The 20,280-nt window shown below is 37.8% G+C and overlaps 1 protein-coding gene across 7 annotated transcripts in view; it reads right to left on the reverse strand.

Moving 5' to 3' along the window:
- Positions 1-20,280, reverse strand: part of agtpbp1 (ATP/GTP binding carboxypeptidase 1) — a 265,211-nt gene that overhangs the window by 151,498 nt on the left and 93,433 nt on the right. For 6 of the 7 annotated variants that reach the window (XM_063068825.1, XM_063068822.1, XM_063068824.1 and 3 more), the window contains 2 exons: positions 19,366-19,395; positions 4,405-4,472 (listed from right to left, as the gene is read on the reverse strand). In XM_063068825.1, the coding sequence (XP_062924895.1) occupies positions 4,405-4,472; positions 19,366-19,395 (98 nt within the window). The remainder of the gene's footprint in view (positions 1-4,404; positions 4,473-19,365; positions 19,396-20,280) is intronic. The other variant, XM_063068826.1, reaches the window with a different exon arrangement.

The raw sequence follows: 20,280 nt of genomic DNA on the forward strand, positions 1-20,280 counted from the left end.
AAAATTGATTAAAAGATGGGAAACAGAGAAATTAATATATAGACCTTTTACATGTTGGAAGCTTTTATTAGTGGGGTTTCAGAAAGATCAATATATATGGAAAACTGTGGTGTGGTGTACTGATAATTGCTGACAATACAATACAAAACAATATGGGAAGGTGAGTTACAGGAATCAATCAGCTTCAAAGGGATGTATACAGGATACACAAATGACACAAATATGCAACATGGCATAGACTCATACAGCATGGAAAAGGGCCCTTTGGCCTAATGGCTGATGCTGGCCAAGATTCCCATCAAAACCAATCCCATTTGTGCAAGTTGAGTCTATATCCCTCTCAGCCTTTGTTATCCATGTACTTGTCCAAGTACCTTTTAAATGTTGCTATTGTACCTACCTCAGCCTCTTCCATGCACTGACCACCCTCTGGGTGAAAAACTTGCCTTTCAGTTCCTGTAATCTCCCCCCTTCTCACCCTAAACCTACTCACTCTTGTTCTTTATTCCTCAACCTTGCCAAACAAGACTGCATTCATTGCCTGCATCTATGCTTCCCATGATTTTATACACCTCCATAGGATCATTCTACCCTCTCCTGCTCTCCAATGAAGAAAGTCCAACTTGTTCAACCTTTCTATATCTTGAGTCATCTTTAGTCGAAGGACTCTACTCTTTAGGTGCTCCTTTTTCTTTAACATACTTACAGAATTGCTTTGGATTCTCCTTAATATTCACATTCAAAGTTATCTTATGGCCCCTTTCTGCCCTTCTGATTTCCTTCTTGAATATACTTCTGCATCTCTTGTACTCCTCCAGGGATTCACTTCATTGCAGCTGCCTGTATCTGATCCATGTCTCCTTCTTTTCCCCGACCAAAGGTTTAATATCTTTTGTCCTTGGTTCCCTGCTCCTGCCAGCCTCGTCATTAATTCTAGCAGAAACATGAAGATCCTGAACTCTTGATATCTCACTTTTAAAAGCCTCCCACTTGCAATATGTCCATTTGCTTTCAAACAACCTACTCCAATAAACTTTTGCAAGCTCCTGTCCGATATCAACAAAACTTTCCTTATCCTAATTTAGAAGTTTAACTTGTGGACCAGATGTCCCTCTCCATAACAAAATTAAAACTAATAGAACTATGGTCTCTGTTCCCAAAGTGCTCCCTACTGACATCTCAGTCACTTGTTCTGCCCTATTTCCCAAGATTAGGTCAAGCTTTGTCCTCTCATTTGAAGGGTCTTTGATAGATTGCTGGAGGATAATCCTCAGGCAAAAAGTAAGAAGTTAAGTTTGGTAGAAGAAAATAAATGTTATTTTTAAATCATGAGAAATGGTTGATTGAGAGATTAGGATGTGGTGCTGTGCAGACAGTTAAAGTATAGGTACAGATTAATTACTACAAGGGCATTGGAGTACAAAGGATGAGACTAATATGTGGGGGGGGGTTGGGCAAGAGTACATATAGTGTGTGCATTTATTGCCTCTGTATCTAACGAAGAATAGAAGATACCTTGGAGTGGTGCATTGTAAAGTTACTAGATTTAATCTTGGGTTGGACTAGCCTACATTTTCTGCAATTTAGAAGAATGGTAGGTGACTTCATTGAGCTGTAGGATTTTAAAGAAACTGATAGAATAATTGCTGAAATAAAGACAAACTCAGGACAACATAAGGAGAACTTTACACATACTAGACCAGGTTATTAAGAACGGGACAGAGACAATGGTAGTGGGATCAGACGCTGAGAAAGCTTTTGATTCAGTTAGTTGGGTATTCCTATACAGAGTGTTAGGAAGATTCAGCTTTCAAGAAAAGTTTATTAAGGTAATCCAGACTTTATATGACAGTCCTACAGCTCAAATTAAGATAAATGGGGACCTCTCTGACTCTTTTACTTTAGAGAGAGGAACTAGACAGGGATGCCCAACTTCTCCTCTCCATTTTGCACTATACATTGAACCTCTTGCCCAACTAATAAGACAGAGCGTAATTGTAAAAGGTATCAAGGTGGCAGGGATTGAACAGAAGGTGGCGCTATACGCAGATGACGTTTTCATCTATTTGAGTGAACCAGAAAAATCATTAATAGGATTTTTTATACTGTTGGATGAGTTCAGGAAAATATCAGGTTATAAAATTAATGTAAAGAAAATGCAGGTTTTGTCCTTAAATTATACAGCATCCAAAAATCTGCAGGATACGTATGATCATAAATGGGAAGTTAAATCATTAAAATATTTAGGAATAACCCTGCCAAAAGATCTTTCAACATTGTCACAGGTAAATTATGGGCCATTAATTTCAGAGATAAAAGCAGATATACATAGGTGGAATCTTATCCCCTTTTTAAGTTTAAATTCAAGGATAAATACCATAAAAATGAATATTCTCCCTCGGTTGCTTTACCTTTTCCGGACTTCACCTGTGTGGAGGTGGACGATAATCAATTTAGGGAATGGGATAAATGAATTTCCCACGTTATCTGGCAAGGAAAGAAACCTAGAATCCGATTTAACACCTTACAGATAGGAAAGGAAGGAGGAGGTATGGCACTTCCTTGTTTGAGAAATTATTTTACTTCACAGATAACCCCTCCGTTATATTGGTGCAATAGGGAATATAAGTCTAGATGGAAGGAAATAGAATTTGGATTGATTGACAGTTTTCCTCTACAGGCCTCAATAGCGGACAGAGGATTGATGGCCCAATTGGAAAAGATTAAAAACAGCTGGATAAATCTCACATTAAAAGTATGGCAGAAGGAGGCTAATTCATGTGGAATCAATAACACGTTAAAACTTTTCAGATGGTGTGCTTATGATAACGAATTTCTTCCCAGCAGAGGAGATAAAAGATTTGAACTGTGGATAAAGAAAGGTCTTACAACCTACCTCTCATTCACATGTAAAAGTGTATTACAAAGTTTTCAATCCCTGCAGGACAAACATGGCCTAGAACACAATGACTTTTTTAGGTACTTTCGAGTACGACATCATGTTAACCAGAATTGTAGATATACAGACTTATCAACAGTAGAATTAGAACTTTTCAAGATTCTGAATTCGGCTTACAGTTCAATACCAAGTAAATCAATTTCTCGATTATATAATGCCCGCTCTCATGCCAAAAATAAAAACACATTGTATGTTAAAGAGAAGTGGGAGAAAGAAGTGGGGTTGGTACTTTCAGAGGAGGCTTGGGGGAAAATATGTAGCTTCCAGTGGTCTTTGACTAACTCTTTGATTTGGAGAGAACATTGTTGGAAAAATATTATAAGATACTTCAAGACCCCATACCAAGAAAAATATAAAGACACAAACGTGGCGAGTTGGAGAAGGTGTGGCTCCAAGGAGGCAAATCACTTCCATATTTTTTGGGATTCCCCTAAATTAAGTTTATATTGGGAAGGTATTCACACAACATTGGTTAAGGTATTTAAGACTCAGATACCTCTGAACTTTGAGACTCCCTACTTGGGGCATGTATTGTTTTTGGAACAGAAGAAAGATATAAAGCTGCTGCAGGTCCTTTTAGCGGCAAGTAAGAAATCAATCACCAGAAAGTGATCACCAGAAAGAAATCCAACATCACCTACATTAGAAGATTGGCATGAAATCATTTTGGAAATATTTAAAATGGGAAAGATGACCTACTCTCTGAGAATTCAAAAGGAAAAATTTTATCAAACTTGGAATAAATGGATTGAATTTATAATCCCAAAGTGAGCAGACTTTAGATGACTCTCCAAATGGTTTATACGGTGTCTCACCAACATAGTAATAGTGTTAACGTAAGCACCCTTGGCTCGAATGTTTACTGTTCTTTTTTTCGGAAAATGTGGAATTAACACAAGTAAAGAAAAGATCTGGGGAAATTTTGGACCAGAAAGAAATGGACCAGAAGAGATACATGGAAATTAGTATTCAACCACTATTATTAATATTTTGATAACAACTATTATCATTATTTAGTTTAATAGAGTGGAATTACAATTGCACATGAACATCTATTTGGGTGCCTAATTATTTTCTATATTATCTCAATGTGCACTTGTGAATGTACAAATTAATATAGATTTACTCACATAAAAAAATGGAAAAGGTTATATATGTAAAAAAAAGTTTGTGTATTACTTGTGAATACCTTATCCAAATAAAAATAAAATTTAAAAAAAGAATAATTACTGAAATACGGTTTTACCCAGCTAGAGAGCATAGAATTTGGTATCGGCTATTTAAATAGAGGGTTGTGAACACCTGTTTCTGATTTTTACATTTGTCTGTGTAGGGAGCAGAAAAAGAAATTTTGATAGTGTGACATAAACAACTCTTCCAATAGAATCTAAAGTGTACTAATTATTAACCAAAGTAGTTGACGGAATAATAAAGGTTATCTGTACCTCAAGTGCTGATAATATTATTTCCATTCCAGTTGAACCTTTGCCCATTATATCTTTCTTTGTTCTTTCTGCAAATTCAAATCAATCATGAAATATTTTAAAAACTCATAACATAGCTGTAACAGGAAGTGTATTTTTGCTTATAAGCTGTGATAAGAAAACAATCATTTGTGTATTTACTTGGAAATTAGTTTTTCCATTAAATACAACCGTACATGAATTATTTAATGTAATATTATACTGCAACTAATAATTTAGCTTAATATAACAAAATTTTAAAAACTAGAAATCAAATACAATCCCAAAAGTACTGACTGTTGTTCTATATAAAGGAAATAAGAATTTTGACATTCCATTTTTTTGTTTGACCTTGGATGAGAATTTAATTATAATTCTTTGGAAAAGAGAAACCATAATTTGAATTCCTTACCTTTGAGCAAAGATTAGAACATGCATAACCTATAATAAGGATAGCTGCAGAACACAACCTGAACAGAACAAATCTTGTAGAATATGAAAGTAATTCTTACAAAATATTACAATTGGCAATCAAAATACTATGGTCTTGAATACAGTATTAACGATAACAGTGGGGGGATCAGAATTCACTGTTAAGAAATAAATGGATAGCAACTTACAGTGATTGCAAATGTGTACAAAATCTGAAGGCTGCTGTCCAGTTTTATTTTTATTTAGGAATACTGCACAGTAGCAGGCCCTTCTGCACAACGAACCTATGCTGCCCGATTACACCGGTGTGACCAAATAACCTAACGTGTGTGTCTTTGGAATGAGAGAAGAAACTGGAACACCCGGAGGAAATCCATGTGATCCCAGGGAGAATGTACAAACTCCTTACAAACGGTGGTGGAATTGGAACTGGCTCACTAGCACTGTAATAACACTGTGCTAAAAGCTACACTACCATGCTGCCCTAATTTGATCCGTGACAGCTTTTTCTTGTCAACAAACTTGACAAGTTCAACTTCAAGTTCAAGTTCAGTTATCATACAAATATACATGAATATAGCCAAATGAAACAGCATTCCTCAGGGGCCAAGGTGCAAAACACATTACCAACAGCACACTGCACATAGTGGGTAGCATAAATAGCATATATGATAATGATTTCAGAAGAAAAAACATACAGTCCCAAAGAAAAAAGGTAATATAGCCGAAGTCCGAGTGGCAGGATTGTAGGTTGATGGTATGTTGTCCTGGTCCATCTTGTTCTTCCTCCTAGAGAACACTGGAGGGCAGTAATGAGCAATCGCCAAGTTGGTTGGGGGTTTACTGCACCGAACAAACACCAGACAGCATCACCAACAGGAGGGACCAGTCGCCAACCCAGTACAGATTCTCCCACACCACCCCTGGGTGACTGCAACACGGTAGTGTAATGGCTGGCACAATGCTTTTCAATACTAATGGCCCTGGTTCAATTCCCAACACTGGCTGTAAGGGGCTTGCACGTTCTCCCTGTGACCACGTGTGCTTCCTCCAGCTGCTCCAGTTTCCTCCCACAGTCAAAAAGGTACCGGTTGGTAAGCCAATTGATTATTGTAAACTGGCCCCTGATTAGGCTAAGGTTAAATTGGGAGTTACTGGGTGGTGTGGCTTGAAGGGCCAGAATTCAGGCAACAATGCAACAACAGGACGCAATAAGTCCAAGCCAATCACTATTGAGCAACTCGCTAATGGGATAGTCTTGCAGTACTTGATGTTCTTGGTACCCAGCAGTGACTTGCACTCACACGTAAGAACACATGAAAAACACGTAAAAACAAACAAATACATCTTTGATTGGACCTGGAGTGGCTGCTGAGTCCAAATGCACCACCACCTTACCAGAAAACAAGTATCAGTTTGTAACAGTTATCTGTGGGACACCCAGCAGGTATATATAAAAACCTGTTAAGATCTATTTCTTCGAGTTCAGCAGAATTTTTGGCAATGTGGTATTCCTTAATTATTGCCAAGCAACCTCTCCAAGAAAGAAAAGTGTGGAGTGTCATTGCTTTAAATGGGTATAAGACAAAACTAATTTGAACATGTCATTTAGCCGTTGCGCTGATCAGATCATGGCTGCTGAATGACCCATCTGCAAATCCTGGGCTTCACAACTCAATAATCTTGATTAACTAGAAATTCATCTAAACTTTAGTATGCTTCAATAATCATTAATCTGTAATTTTATGATGGTTTGGCTAAATTTTGAAAGAAGTTTTTCATTCTTTCCCTTAAGTTTTGTTGAAAAATAAATGAAAGTCAAGAAATTTTACCATTCTCCCCACTTAAGTATGTTGATATTTCATTTTTTATTTAGAGATATAACATGGTAACAGACCCTTCCAGCCCAATAACACCCATGTAACCAATTAACCTACAAACCCATATGTCTTTGAAATATGGGAGGGAATCAGATCATGGGGAGTCATGGGGAGAATGTACAAACTGGCTTTGTAATAGCGTTATGCTAACCTCTTAACTACTGTGTCACTCTAATTACAGATGGCTCTAATATTTTCAGTTGCTTCAAAGTATTCTTGTTCGAGTGTTAAAGTTATGGAACTAGGGATGAGACCACAATCTAAGTAAATGATATGCAGCATCAAACATTAAAAAGCCTGCTGCTGTGGATTAGAGTATGCATATTTATTAAACTGATGCATTGATTATGTACATCACACCTGTTGAGCCTGCATATTTGTACGTCAACATTAGTGTTGCAATGAATATAGGAACAAAGGGCACAAAAACTTTTTGGTGGACATCAAGTCTTTCGAGTTGACATTTTTAACGAAAACATTAAAAGCATTTGCTATATTCCATTAGAATCACACCACGGGGAGTAAAAGATTCAAGATTGCGGGGGGGTGGAGGGTTATGGGGGGGGAGGGTAGACAGTAGTATTTCATGTAATCAAGTTTGAAAACTCAATAAAAATTATATAAAAAGATTGGTGAAGGGGCAGGTAGTGTTGAGGAAACAGGATGCAGAAGACTGAGACAGATGAAGAGAATGGGGAAGAAAGTGGCAAATGAAATACAATGTTGGAAATTGCATGGTCATGCTCTTTGGTAGTAGAAATAAATGTGCGGACTATTTCTAAACAGGGAGAAAATCCAAAAATCTGAAAAGCAAAGGGATTTGGGACTCCTTGAGCAGAACACCCTGAAGGTTAACTTGCAGGTTGAGTCGGTGGTGAGGAAGGCAAATGCAATGTTAGCATTCAGTTCAAGGTGTAGTTAAGACAGAGATTGATAGGTTCTTAATTGGACATGGCACCAAACGTTACAGGAAGGAGGACAGGAAACAGGGTTGAGGAGGAGATGAAAAGGATCAGCCATGACTGAATGGCGGAGCAGACTCGATGGGCCAAATGGCATAATTCTACTCCCATATCTTATGGTCATATGATTTGCTGAGCTTTTTTTGTTGCTTGTGCTTAATTTTACATTCCCAGCATCTGCAGGTTCGGCATTTGGATTAATGCATGATTATAAAATGGTCAAATATCCTAAACTCCTGCACAAACAAAATCAAATTCCTTGTCATACAACAAAGGTCTTCTTACTACCCGACTTCTTTCAAAGCCCACATGATTTATTTGGTGCTTTACCTCAGTTATTTAACTTCAATGTAAAACCAACAGGTGAACAAAGTGTTACTGCCAAAATAAATTTGCAATCATAAAAAAAAGATTGCAAAGAGCTCGATGTGGTTAAATCTAACAAGATTGTGCATGAGGATTTTCAATAGAAATACAGTACATCATTGTAAACTTGGTCCAACATTTCAGGTATAGTAAAAACTCTGCTTTCTGGTGTTTCATTGTTTGACTCCATTTTAGAGGGAGGGACTGAGGTGATAAAGGGACAGTCCCAAAGGAGTGACTAGACTGACACCGACATATTTGACATCACAGCAGCTGTCATGATTGCACTAACATTGGGTTAACTGGTATATTTGATCAACCTGTCAAGCTCAACACCAGATATGCTTTAATAGTTTACTGAATACTTCTCTACTCTCTATACTTATGACTGTGGCTGGGCACAGCTCAAATACGATATAGAGGATTTACCACTAAAGCTTCTTCCGACTGAGAGCAATGACACTGGCCAGAAAACGCATATCTCCTAGAGGTATGGAGGTTAACACGCGGGCACTCTGGTACGCTGGAATCCCAGAAGACACCTGTCTTTGAAATGTCTGCCCTCTTACAAATAAAATAGATGAGAGTGCTACTCATCAGGACTAACAAGGATTGTATCTGTATTTCTGCCCTTTGTTTTGTTGAAATGTGGCTTAACTCGGACATAGCAGACAACTTTGTTCAAATGCCTATACCAGCTATTTAGAGCAGATCGTAATAGTGCACATCATGTGGTGGTGGCTTGTGCAGGTTTATAAATAACGGACGGTGTAGGGACGTGTCAGTCATTCTTTCTTTTTCCTCTGCTGACTTAGAGGTTCTTTTCAGTCACTGCAAACCATTCTGAATTTCACTCTGTTATCCTAGCTGGTATTTACATTCCCCCTCAGGCGAATGCTCAATCTGCACAACTGTTGGCTGGTAACATCTATGATTTGGAAAATAAATTTCCCAATACCGTCATTTTCATTGTGGGGGATTTTAACTATTGTAACATGAAATTATGACCTCCCCATTTCCCACCAGATGAATCGCTGCCCCACACGTGAAGACAGAACTTTGGAAGACTTCTATACCAACATTAAAGGGGCACTGTGCCATTTCCCCCCAAGCACCTCTTGGCAAGCCTGACCATGTCATGATCGTGCTTGTTCCCAGCAAGAATAAAAACTGGAACAGTCTAAACCAAACAGGATCATCAGATGGCAATGAACTCCTGAGGCTGTTGCACAGCTGAGAGACTGCTCAGGATCCATGGATTCGAAGGCCATGGAATGCTGGCGTTGTCACAAAGATGAGTGTACTGACACAATCCTTCTGTGAAGATGTGAGTCTTCCTAAAAATATCATTGTGAGGTATAACAATGATAAGCCATGGTTCACCAAGGAGTTGGGGACTCTCAAATCTGAAAAGGGTCATGCCTACAGGTCTGAAAACGGAGAGGGATATAGCTCTGCAAAACGGCGTAAAGAATAGGCTAGAGAAAGACTTCAACAATGATAGCCAGACAAATATGGCATTCCTCTCAAAGTCTTACCGAATTCAAATAGAAGTGCTCCCAAGTCTCCTACTCCCTTACCTTGGCCAATCAGCTCAATCCATTTTATTGCTGGTTTGATAAGGACAATCAACATCTATCTCTTCTCACAGCCGATCCTCACATGCTGATGGCTCACGAGCACACCAATGTCACCATCCTCCCTTCATCCCAGCTCTATTTGTCTTCTTCAGCCCCCACTCCCCTCTTGCTCCCTCCCTCCATCCCACCCTAAACTTTCGGTGAAGCAAAGAAGACATTTGCAAACTATTCTGGAAAAACAGAACATTAGGAAAGCTGCAGGCCTTGATGGTGTCTCACCTGGTACTCTAAGGCACTGTACAAATCAGCTAACACCTGAGATATTTAACAACTCCCTACAATTGGGCAGGGTTCTGGACTGCTATAAAGCTGCTTCAATTGTTCCAGTTCCCAAGAAACACAAGATTACTGGACTTAATGTCATAGATGAGTCACTTTGAGTTCAGTAGTTATGAAAACCTTTGAACACCTGATGTTGGCCTTTTTTAGCTCCATTACTGATCCCCCTTCTTGTCCCGCTACAGTTTGCTTATAGAGCAAATCAACTGAGGATGCAGTTAACTTGTGCCTTCATTACGTTCTTTAACATACGTTCTTCATTACGTTCCCCCTAAACCTATGTGATGATCTTGTTTGTGGGTTTTAATTCCACCTTCAACACTATTGTTTGGGAGTTTCTCCACAGCAAGCTAACCCAGTTGGCTGTATTCTATAGTACCTGTCAGTGATTTACTAACTTCCAGACAGGAAGGAAGGCCGGGCTCCTACTTATCTGATCCAATGTCTATAAGTACAGGCTCTCCCCAGGGATGTAGTCTTTCACCCCAATTCTCACTTTATATAAATGACTGTACCTCCACAGACAAATCCACTAAAATCCTAAAGTTTGTGGATGACACGACTGTAGTTGGTCTCATCCCTAATAATGATGTGACCTACCATCAAAAAGAGGGAAACAGCCTCGCAGCATGGTGTGCGCTTAATTACTTGGAGCTTAATGGTGTCAAGCCAGTGGAAATGAGGATTCAATTCCACCAACCTGACTCCCCTTGGAAATTAATGGTCAGGCTGTATATGTGGTTGACTCATTCAAGTTCCTGGGAACCACCATTACCAATACATTAAAGTGAACCATTACCAATACATTAAAGTGAGACAAGCACATTATGCTCCTCACTAGGAAAGCACAACAGAGGCTGGTCTTCCTACGTCACCTTAGGAAACGTAACATCTCAGGGCGTACCCTGATGAATTTTCACTCAGCTACCATTGAGAGTGTTGTGACCACTGTATCAATGTTTGGTTTCCCACTGCTTCATCCCTCTCCAAGTCTACGTTGCAGCGAGTGGTCCACACTGCGGAGAAGATCATCGGCTGTCAGCTACCAACAATAAAAGAGCAAAGAAAAGAGCTGAAAAAATTACTACTGAGTCCATCCACTCTAGCAGTCAGCAATTCACCAAATTGCCATCAGGGAGATGCTACAGGTCCATCACCACCAGGACTACATGTCATCTCTGAAGCTCCTTTCCTGTAGCTATCCAGCTCCTCAACAGAACTTATGCAGATGGAATACCCCAACTGTCCCTGCCCAACATCTGTTAAATGGTCTTTCCTGCTCTCCTTGTTCTGTTGACAATTATTGAATCTGTTCATATGTTCACATTTATTTAAGTTTGATTATTGACATTTGCGCATGTGACTGTTCTGTTAATTGTTGATTCCTCATGGCCGTTTGCGCTATTGTCTTGTAAACTGTTGGTTGCTATTGTGTTGTCTGTTATGGCATTGTCCCAAGTTTTACTCTTGGCACTGAATCACAATTAATTCTGGTATGTTTCACGTACTGGCAATAAAGTGATTCTGATGCTGATCATAATGTGCTATGTTTAAAAAGAACACTCCCCGGTTTATTCTATCTAAATATTCTATACTTTCAGAACAACTATTAAATCTTGCCTGAACATCTGCTAGATGGAAAATTCCTAGCCTCTCAATGATTCTAATGGTGTGTTTCTACACACACTATGTAACAACCTACAAAGACATGAACAACTGATATCAATTTGGCAAATTTTATCACTCTCACCTTGAGCAGAAAATGCTACACAGTGCTGCTCTGAAAAATATGGTACTGTCACTGTTTGGTACCATATTTGATAAAAACTTTCTAATAGTTCCAATGGATTTGGCACATATAATGCAATTAGTGAAAAAAAGGTTCTCCTGCTGCCTTACCTAACATTTCAAATCCTAGCACTAAAGATACTTTAATTAGTTTATTTGCAATTAATAAGGTATTCGTCCATGCAGATTGCCAACATAATGGAAATGTACTTTAAAACTATCATATATGAATCTGTTTGAAGAAGTTTGGGAGTATGAAAGATGCTGCATAGCTGTATTCAGGTAATAAATACTTTTACTACCGCTTTTTGTGGACATTTCATTTCAAATTTCCAAGCTACACAATTTTATATATTTTAAAGAATGAAATATTAGTTATCAAACCTTCACAACTAAATACAAGATCCCACCTTAAAAAAAGAGTCAAGAATGCAACATGAAGAGAAAGGTAACGGTGAAAGGAAGACTAGGTCCCACAACATACTGTGTTATAGTGTGGAGAAAGAGAGAAAGACCAAAATTGTTGGTATGTTTCTTTTCATCAACCTAAAGAAACAAGTCACAAAACATTAAAGTTGAAATGTGAAGAATAAGAAATATACAAGGGGTTGTCTATATTAATTACAGGTGTTCAAGATAAAATTATTTAGGTGATTCCAGCATACAAATAGTATCTTTTAGCTAACATAGACAGTCTTGTAAAGAATTAAAGTGATATAGTCAGGTGGGTGGAACAGATATACGTGGATGGGGAAATCTCATGCTGAGAAATGCAGGGCATCAAAAACTAGAGAAGGCACATAATGAGAATCCTTGGCAGAAATAGCAAAGCTTTAGTACAGTGAATGATTAGGTTTTGGAATGCACTGCCAAGTGGTAGTAGTGAGAGCAAATTCAATTGCAGCATTCAAAAGAAAGCTGATTAAATATCGAAGAGGAAAGAATTTGCAGTGCTAAGGGGAGAGGGACTAACTTATGTAGAGCCAGTACAGGCTCTATGTTTTATTCTGCACTGTAAACATAGCAATTTTGAAAGAGCCAATATGCACATGGCTACATTTACTCCTAAACTCAACATTCCCTTTAGAATGTCCTGTAAGATCACCACTGTAAGGTGTAGGGTTAGCACCTTTGGAAATAAAGACACAATAAACTGCAAACACTCAGCATGTCAGACAATACATGTGGAAAGAGAATTAACAGAATGACCAATTTAAATAGGGTCTGAGAATGCAGCTGCCAGGAGAAGTCTAAGCAAAGTGCAGGAAGCAACATTCTTCTTTAACCACTGCGACGAAAAACCAAGTTATCAGAATTGATGCTAATGAGAGTGAGATAAGTGAGACAATGGAGAAACATTCAAAATGCTAATAAGAGAGAAGAGAGAGATTAACGATAAAGAAACACATTTCAGAATATTGACAGACCGGTTGCTTTGAACTTGAACTGTTTGAAGTTTGATGGACAGGCGATACCCCAGCAGTGGGATGAAAAGAACAGGTTCGCTAAGGCACGACACACACCACGAGATCAGGAGATAACGAGACCCTGGAAGAGCAGTGTGCCCCCACAAGTTGGTAGGAGTTGGAGGTCTGGTTCGAGGGAACCGACCATAGACTGACAGGGTGAAAAGGGACGATCGGCGGGAACCTGGTGTGTGTGTCCGCCCTTGCCTGGGTGCCAGGTTCACCGCGGAAGAACGGTCGTATCCGGAACGGAGGGGTCACAGTCGGTGACCACAGAAGACATAAAAGGGTCCACTCGAAACCACCTGTGAATATCAAAGATCTGCTGAATCAAATTTGCATTCTCTCTCTCTCTCCAACGGCACAACAGTGATTACTGCGAACTGTACTAAGCTGAACTGAACTCTGCGCCACTTGAGACTGATCATTTTACCCCTAGACTGCGATAGAGCTTGATTGATTCCTATTACCCTAGTTCTGTGTACATGTGTGCTTTGTCATTGCTATCCTGTTGCATTTATATCCGTACGATTAGAGTACTGTGTTACTTATTTCTTTAATAAAACTTTATTAGCTTCCAGTAATCCAGACTCCAACTAGTGGTCCATTTCTGCTGGTTTGGCAACCCAGTTACGGGGTACGTAACACCACACAAAAGCCCGTAATTCCATCAACTACAGAGAACTATGAAGGATCCTTCTCAAACTTGGCTACCCACAAATACCTATCATCACTCTGCTCTGGTATGACATGCAAGCTACAATCCGTACCAATGGATTCATCAAATATCCAAATCCAGTTCAGCTTAGGGTCCAAGGCTATGTGAACACAACATCTTCCTCACTGAAATGCCTTACCAAATCTGCTGAATTTACAGCAGAAATTATTCAAACCTCATTACCTCTACTCCAAAACTAAGATCTCATCTATTTCAGACACCAAAGTACAAATATGTACTGTATTTGCACACTTAGAAAGCAAATTCTAAACCATCCTTGACTTCTTTGCTGAAGTGTTAAGAAGATAAGCCTGCTATTAAACGTCCATAAGAACATGGTCCTACTGCAAAACCCATCTCTACTGATCAAGAATCCTGATGTAACCTTGGTGAAAGTGGGTTTTTGCCATATGTCAGGAGCCAACCAGATTGGAGCAGATATAACTGTTGAATTATACCAGTGTTAATGTGCCAATACAGTTACCACTGCCTGGAGAAAAGAACATTTGAAGACCAATGTATCCAACTGACACCAAGCTCATGTCCTACAATCAGCAGTGCCCCCACCCTCCTGTATTAGAGGCACGGTAAACTTCAGGCAATCATATTAGAGCACTTGAGAAGTACCATTAATGTTGCATCTACAAGATCCTCCAAAATCAGCAATAGAACCAATGTCCTCCCCCAACAATCATCAACACCACTGAGGTGCTGATCGCACTGTCAACTGGCTTGACACCTTACTCTTGGAGTTCGGCATAAATATCCAGAAGAACATAGAAAATGATTCAAGGTCACCCTTCTTGAAAATTGTAACAGCTTTGCTGATCCATGGAAATCCCTGGTCCAAGGCTGCTCAAACTGGAAAAGTACTGAGTACTTTGCATCCATATGCTCTCTTCAGAGATGCTCAAACACAAACAATGCACACAAGTTTCAACACCTAAAGTACCTGTAGCAAAGCCCATTGATCCCAACAAGAACTTAACTAATTCAGTGTGCTAGGAATGTAGCTATCTGCACCAGGAGAAATTTAGGGCATCAAATGAACAGGGTTCAACAGAGTCATTTTTTTAATGGAACATATAAGATTAAGTGTCAAGTGTTAATTTAATTTTAATTCTTATGAATAAAATTGGCATTGGAAAGGTGCATGTGATATTGATTTTTCATTTATAAGCAGAATGTAAGTCAGCAGTGACCTCTAAGTAATTTAATGAAGCTAGGTTATAAATATCAGCTGAATAACCGGGACCAAGCAAGATTTTTGCAATGTCACAAGTGGCTGAAAAATTATTAGCAGGAACTGTAAAAAAAAATCTAAGTTACTGGACAAATACTGAAATAAGACTTAATAGTTGAACTGCTTTTGACGTAAGAGGATGAAACACATTAAGTTTCAATGCTGTTTAAAGATATAGCACCAGACAATTCATTCTAGAACTTGAACCTGTAGGAGGTGCTATTAATTCCTCTTCTACTCTAAGGAAGTATTAACCCTGAAAGGAATTTATATACTTGTGCTTAAGCTCTTTCCCAATGCAATGTGCAGTTTGGCACCATTTGTAAAGAAACCATGACATTCAGCGACAGAAATGTCACAATGCTGTACCTTGTGTATACGTGTTGCAAATAAACTCCAATAGTTTTGTAAAATAAAAAGGAGCAGCTGATCAGAACAAAACAATATACAAACTAGGAGCAGGAGTAGGCCATTCAGCAGCTCAACCTTGCTCTGCTGTTTAACAAGAGCATAGCTGATTTACTTGTAACTTCAACTCTGCATTCTCAATTTTTCCTGCTCATTTATTACTTTGCTCATCAATAATCTATCAAATGCTGCCTTTAAAACATTCAAAATACTGTTTCCACTGCAGTTTGAGGGAAGTCAGTTCCAAAAACTCCTTGAGAGAAAAATAAACATTTATCTCATAGAACATGGAACACTATAGCACGGTACAGGCCTTTCATCCCTGTCTTAATTGGACAACCCATTATTTTTAAACGATGAGCTTGCTTCTAGATTGAAGAGGAAATATCCTCTCCATATTCAAATTCAAGATCTTATGTTCCAATTAAGTAACATTTTTTTTCAAAACAGCAGATACATGGCAAGCTTTGCTGAAAAAAATACAATTTTTCAATTTTTTACGGATATGATAAAAATCAAGATTCTCATGTGGGATTAAAGTAAAACTCAAATGTTCTATGCATTGAAAGCAGATTTTCTTAAAATGCAATTGGTGCTATTCTGAGGAAATTATGCTATATGCATACATACTTAAATTTTTAGGGCCAAGAGAAATTTGTTCAGCAGTAATTATCTCATTTAACAAGGTAAACCTCTCTTGATTTTTTTTAAAAAAGTCAGTGTGAAATAGGGTGTAACAAGTTGAAATCCCTGTCAGTCAATGATTTTGTGCTGCAGAGCAACAGAATATCAGTGCCATGTGCTTCTGGATTTCAACTTTTACTATGCATGTACAGATGCCTGGATTTGCTGTGTTACATATAAATACCACTGGAAAAACAAGGGTTAAGCCATTGTTGTGACCACAGATTCACAACAATATCTGATGGCGAGTTCGATTAAAAGCAATCCATCCAGACCCTCTAGATCAAAAACTTTGGGAATTAACAATATCATTACTGTAAAGATCAGTAAATGTACAGGGCCAAAGCTCCCTTCAAGAATAATATATATACTAGTGGGCAAAGTGATTCTCCACAACTTAAAGATACTGTATCTTCATGGTGTTGCATTGAGGTGCCGGGTCTTACTTGATGTTTCTCTAAGTTCTTTGTTAATTTTTATTTCAGAAGTTCAAGCTCATACTTTATGGTATTGCATCAATTGAGCATGCAATAATCACTAAAGGAAATCAACTTCATTTATCCAGAAAGGGAAAAATCTAAATCACTGAAGATTACACCTGTATGTAGAAATGTTCATTCCTTGTTTTGCTATTTAAAAATATAATCTCAAATAAGATGATGAATTTTACAATTCAAATATAAACTTCTTTTCCCCATCTTCCTTCACTCCTTGAAATCTATTTCATTCCATATACAATTTGACTCTTAAGACACCCACTCCAGTTCTTCCTTCTCTTCCAACAGTACTATAAAATTCTCATTTCTTAAATCTCATTTAAGATATTCACCTTTTGGTCCCATGATTCACAAATGCCTTGTTGCCCACAGTCACAATGTTTTTCTTCAAGCAAATTACTTTCAAATTGATGGAGAGGGACAAGTCTAAAGATCAAGATGCTCCACTCGAGCAAGATTTGTCCTACACTCACAGCTTTTCCCCACTTCATATTAAAGCTAAGAACACCTAAAAGTTGAGCTGGATTTCTTGAGAAATAACTTAACATTTAGTAGCTGAGAGGGTCTGCCAACTAGATGCTATCCTTTGCCTGTAGAATTATTTCAGAACTTCATCCCCAATTGGATTATCTCTAATTTCATGACTGTGATCTCCTAGTCCAAAACCTCCTATTGAATATTGAAGTCATTATGTTTACATCAACTGTTACAATATCCACTGACTTTATATAGTTACCATTGCTCCATTAGCATTCCAGACTACCTCCTTTGCTCCAGTTTGACATACCATTTGAGCATAATTTATCTTAATCTAAATTTCTGATCATGCATCTTCAGAAAGTGTCCATTGCTGTAGCATCAACTACTGCTGGTGCTAGATTATACTTTTCTTTCAGTGAAATCTTCAACTATGCCATTTAAAAACTTTTCCAATGCTCCCCAGCCAATCTTCCATGCTCTCACTCTTCAGTGTCTGTAACGCACTTGCACACTCCCTGTCAGCCATATTAACATGGTCTCTGAGCTACACAACCAAGCAATTAAAAGCTTTCTTCCCTTTGAGAGCTCTACTGCAACTCTGGGCTCTATCTGTGATTAATAAAAGCACTTTCCACCACAGATCATGGCATGAAGGATTTTACTTGATATTTAATTGATAAGTACTAAACAGTAGCTACTTACTCAGATTGAACCTTGTTACTTGTGTTGCATAAACAATTGAACCAACAGCTTATAAATTGCCACACAACAATCAACTCATGCTAGTTTCTGAGAACCATGATAACATTAAGGGACCTAAATTACAGATTTTACTCATAGATCAATGATTACTAATGATGTTCCTCAACTCACTGGTGGAAAGTATTTTATTAAACATAGGTAGTGCACCCTGCACCCAGTGCCTTTTGATTTGGCATTACTGAAATGTTATAGCACTTTAAAACATAAACATGGAATGATGATGTTAATGTACATGAAAAAGGCAATGATAGAAAACCATAAACACAACATCAATGTGATAACTTTACAGTTGCTGCAGTTAAATTCTGTGCCCCAGTATAAGCATTTTATGACAATATTAAGAATTTCACAAATTTAGCAGGTGCATGTAAAAATTTTAAAACCATTATTAAGATGCTGTAATATTACCTTTAGAAAGACTGGTATTTCAAAACACATTGATTGGAAATTCAAATCAAAATGGACTTTCAGTAAGAATTGATGTATCGTGCAACACTAAATGTACAAGTGAAACTGTTAAGTTCAGAGAATTCAAAAGCAGCAAAGCCATGCAATGGTCAAAACTTACTAAGGGTTGGTAGACTACAAATAACATACAAGTGACCCCTACGTTATAGTCATTCGGGTATCAGAAATTCACCCCTGCAGAATTTGCAAATCACTGCCCAACAATTTATCATATGGAATAAAATTTACTCCTCCAAAACTTTTGTGAAAAAAGTAAATAGATGAATACAAAGCTTATTTTCCCCTCAACTTTCGTTGCTCGACATCTGCGTGAATGACGCAGCTTTTTATTTATGGAAGATCACTGTACTGACAGTTTTGTACAATGCAGGGGCCCCCTGTACCCAGAAAATGCTAGAAACAAGACAGCAAATCAGGAAGCATTTCTAGAGAGGAAAATACAGTAAGTTAAAATTTTGTGCATTATCTCTTGATAAAAAGTTTTGATGAAAACCTCAAAACGCTCCAAACTTGAAATGCTCCCCTGCATAGTTTTACAGTGTTTCTGCTTTCATTTCAGTGTTCCAGCATGTGCAGTTTCTTTTAAATCTTCAAGCATTCAATTCACTCATTGTGTGATAATTTAGGCAAAATAAAGCTGAACATAATCTCTTTTGCCTGTGCACTCTACATTTTATTTTCCATTTTTCTATGTCAAGAGCCTGCACCTATCCGATTAATCTCAAATGGCACAGCATATCACCAATTCAATTTTTCATTCCCAAATTTAAAATTAATGATCTAGTAAATAAAGTGAAACTATAATACCAGGTAGTGCCATAATCCTGATGCTATGCAATCACTAAAATTAATTCCAAAACAGAATCCTACCTGACATTTGTAGGACTGAGAAAGGGAATTCTGCTGGACAAAACATAAGCAGATTAAAAAGTGTCATTGCTTTTTGTGAATGCAACACTGCCTGAATATATTGACTAAAAGTTATTCTGAATTAACATTTTCAATGCAGAAGGGATTAATGTACACTATATAACGTAAGTGGAAGTTGGGGGACTATACTGAAACTATACTCCATAGTTTAAAAATTGTTCATCTACTTTCTAACAGACAAGATTAAGAATGTAAATACACCCACTAATTCACTTTGAACCTCTTACATCAGTCTTCTAATACGTGTATTTTAAGAGTATGTTTTGAAATGAATACTAAAAATAATTTAACTCCACACCAAATAATATCAAATGGCTAAAATAAGACCATACCCTACATTAAATATACATAACAGTCTACTATATGTAGTTTCCATTTCACATTCCCTACAATGTAAATAAACTTATTTTTGTGGGACACAAGAACCAGCAAGCTACCTTAATCGCATCTCCCTGTTGGAAATAAGATGGATATCTTCTCGTAAACACTATTTAGACAGTACAATTATGTTAAACCCATTACTTTGTTGGTCAATTCAGTCATTTGACTCAACCAATGACCTTTGAAACATTATGGAATTTTTTAAAATGTTACACCATCAGGATAACTCCAGCTTTTTTGCTACCATAAGCTGATTTGCATATTTAGAATTGAAATGTGTCATAGTGATGCTTAATAAAAAAAACAAGTAGCAATGCCAATTAACAGATAATTTAATTGAATAAAGTTCTTCTCTATAAATTCTTAGCATACCAGATTGCAGAGTATCAACTAACTCTAAACTTCCTTAGCCATGTCCTTCTCCAAGGAATAAAGAGAGTAGTTCAATTTTGTAAAAGTTGACATCCAATGCAT

Source organism: Mobula hypostoma, chromosome 16 (assembly GCF_963921235.1).
Source record: "Mobula hypostoma chromosome 16, sMobHyp1.1, whole genome shotgun sequence".
Classification (NCBI taxonomy): domain Eukaryota; kingdom Metazoa; phylum Chordata; class Chondrichthyes; order Myliobatiformes; family Myliobatidae; genus Mobula; species Mobula hypostoma.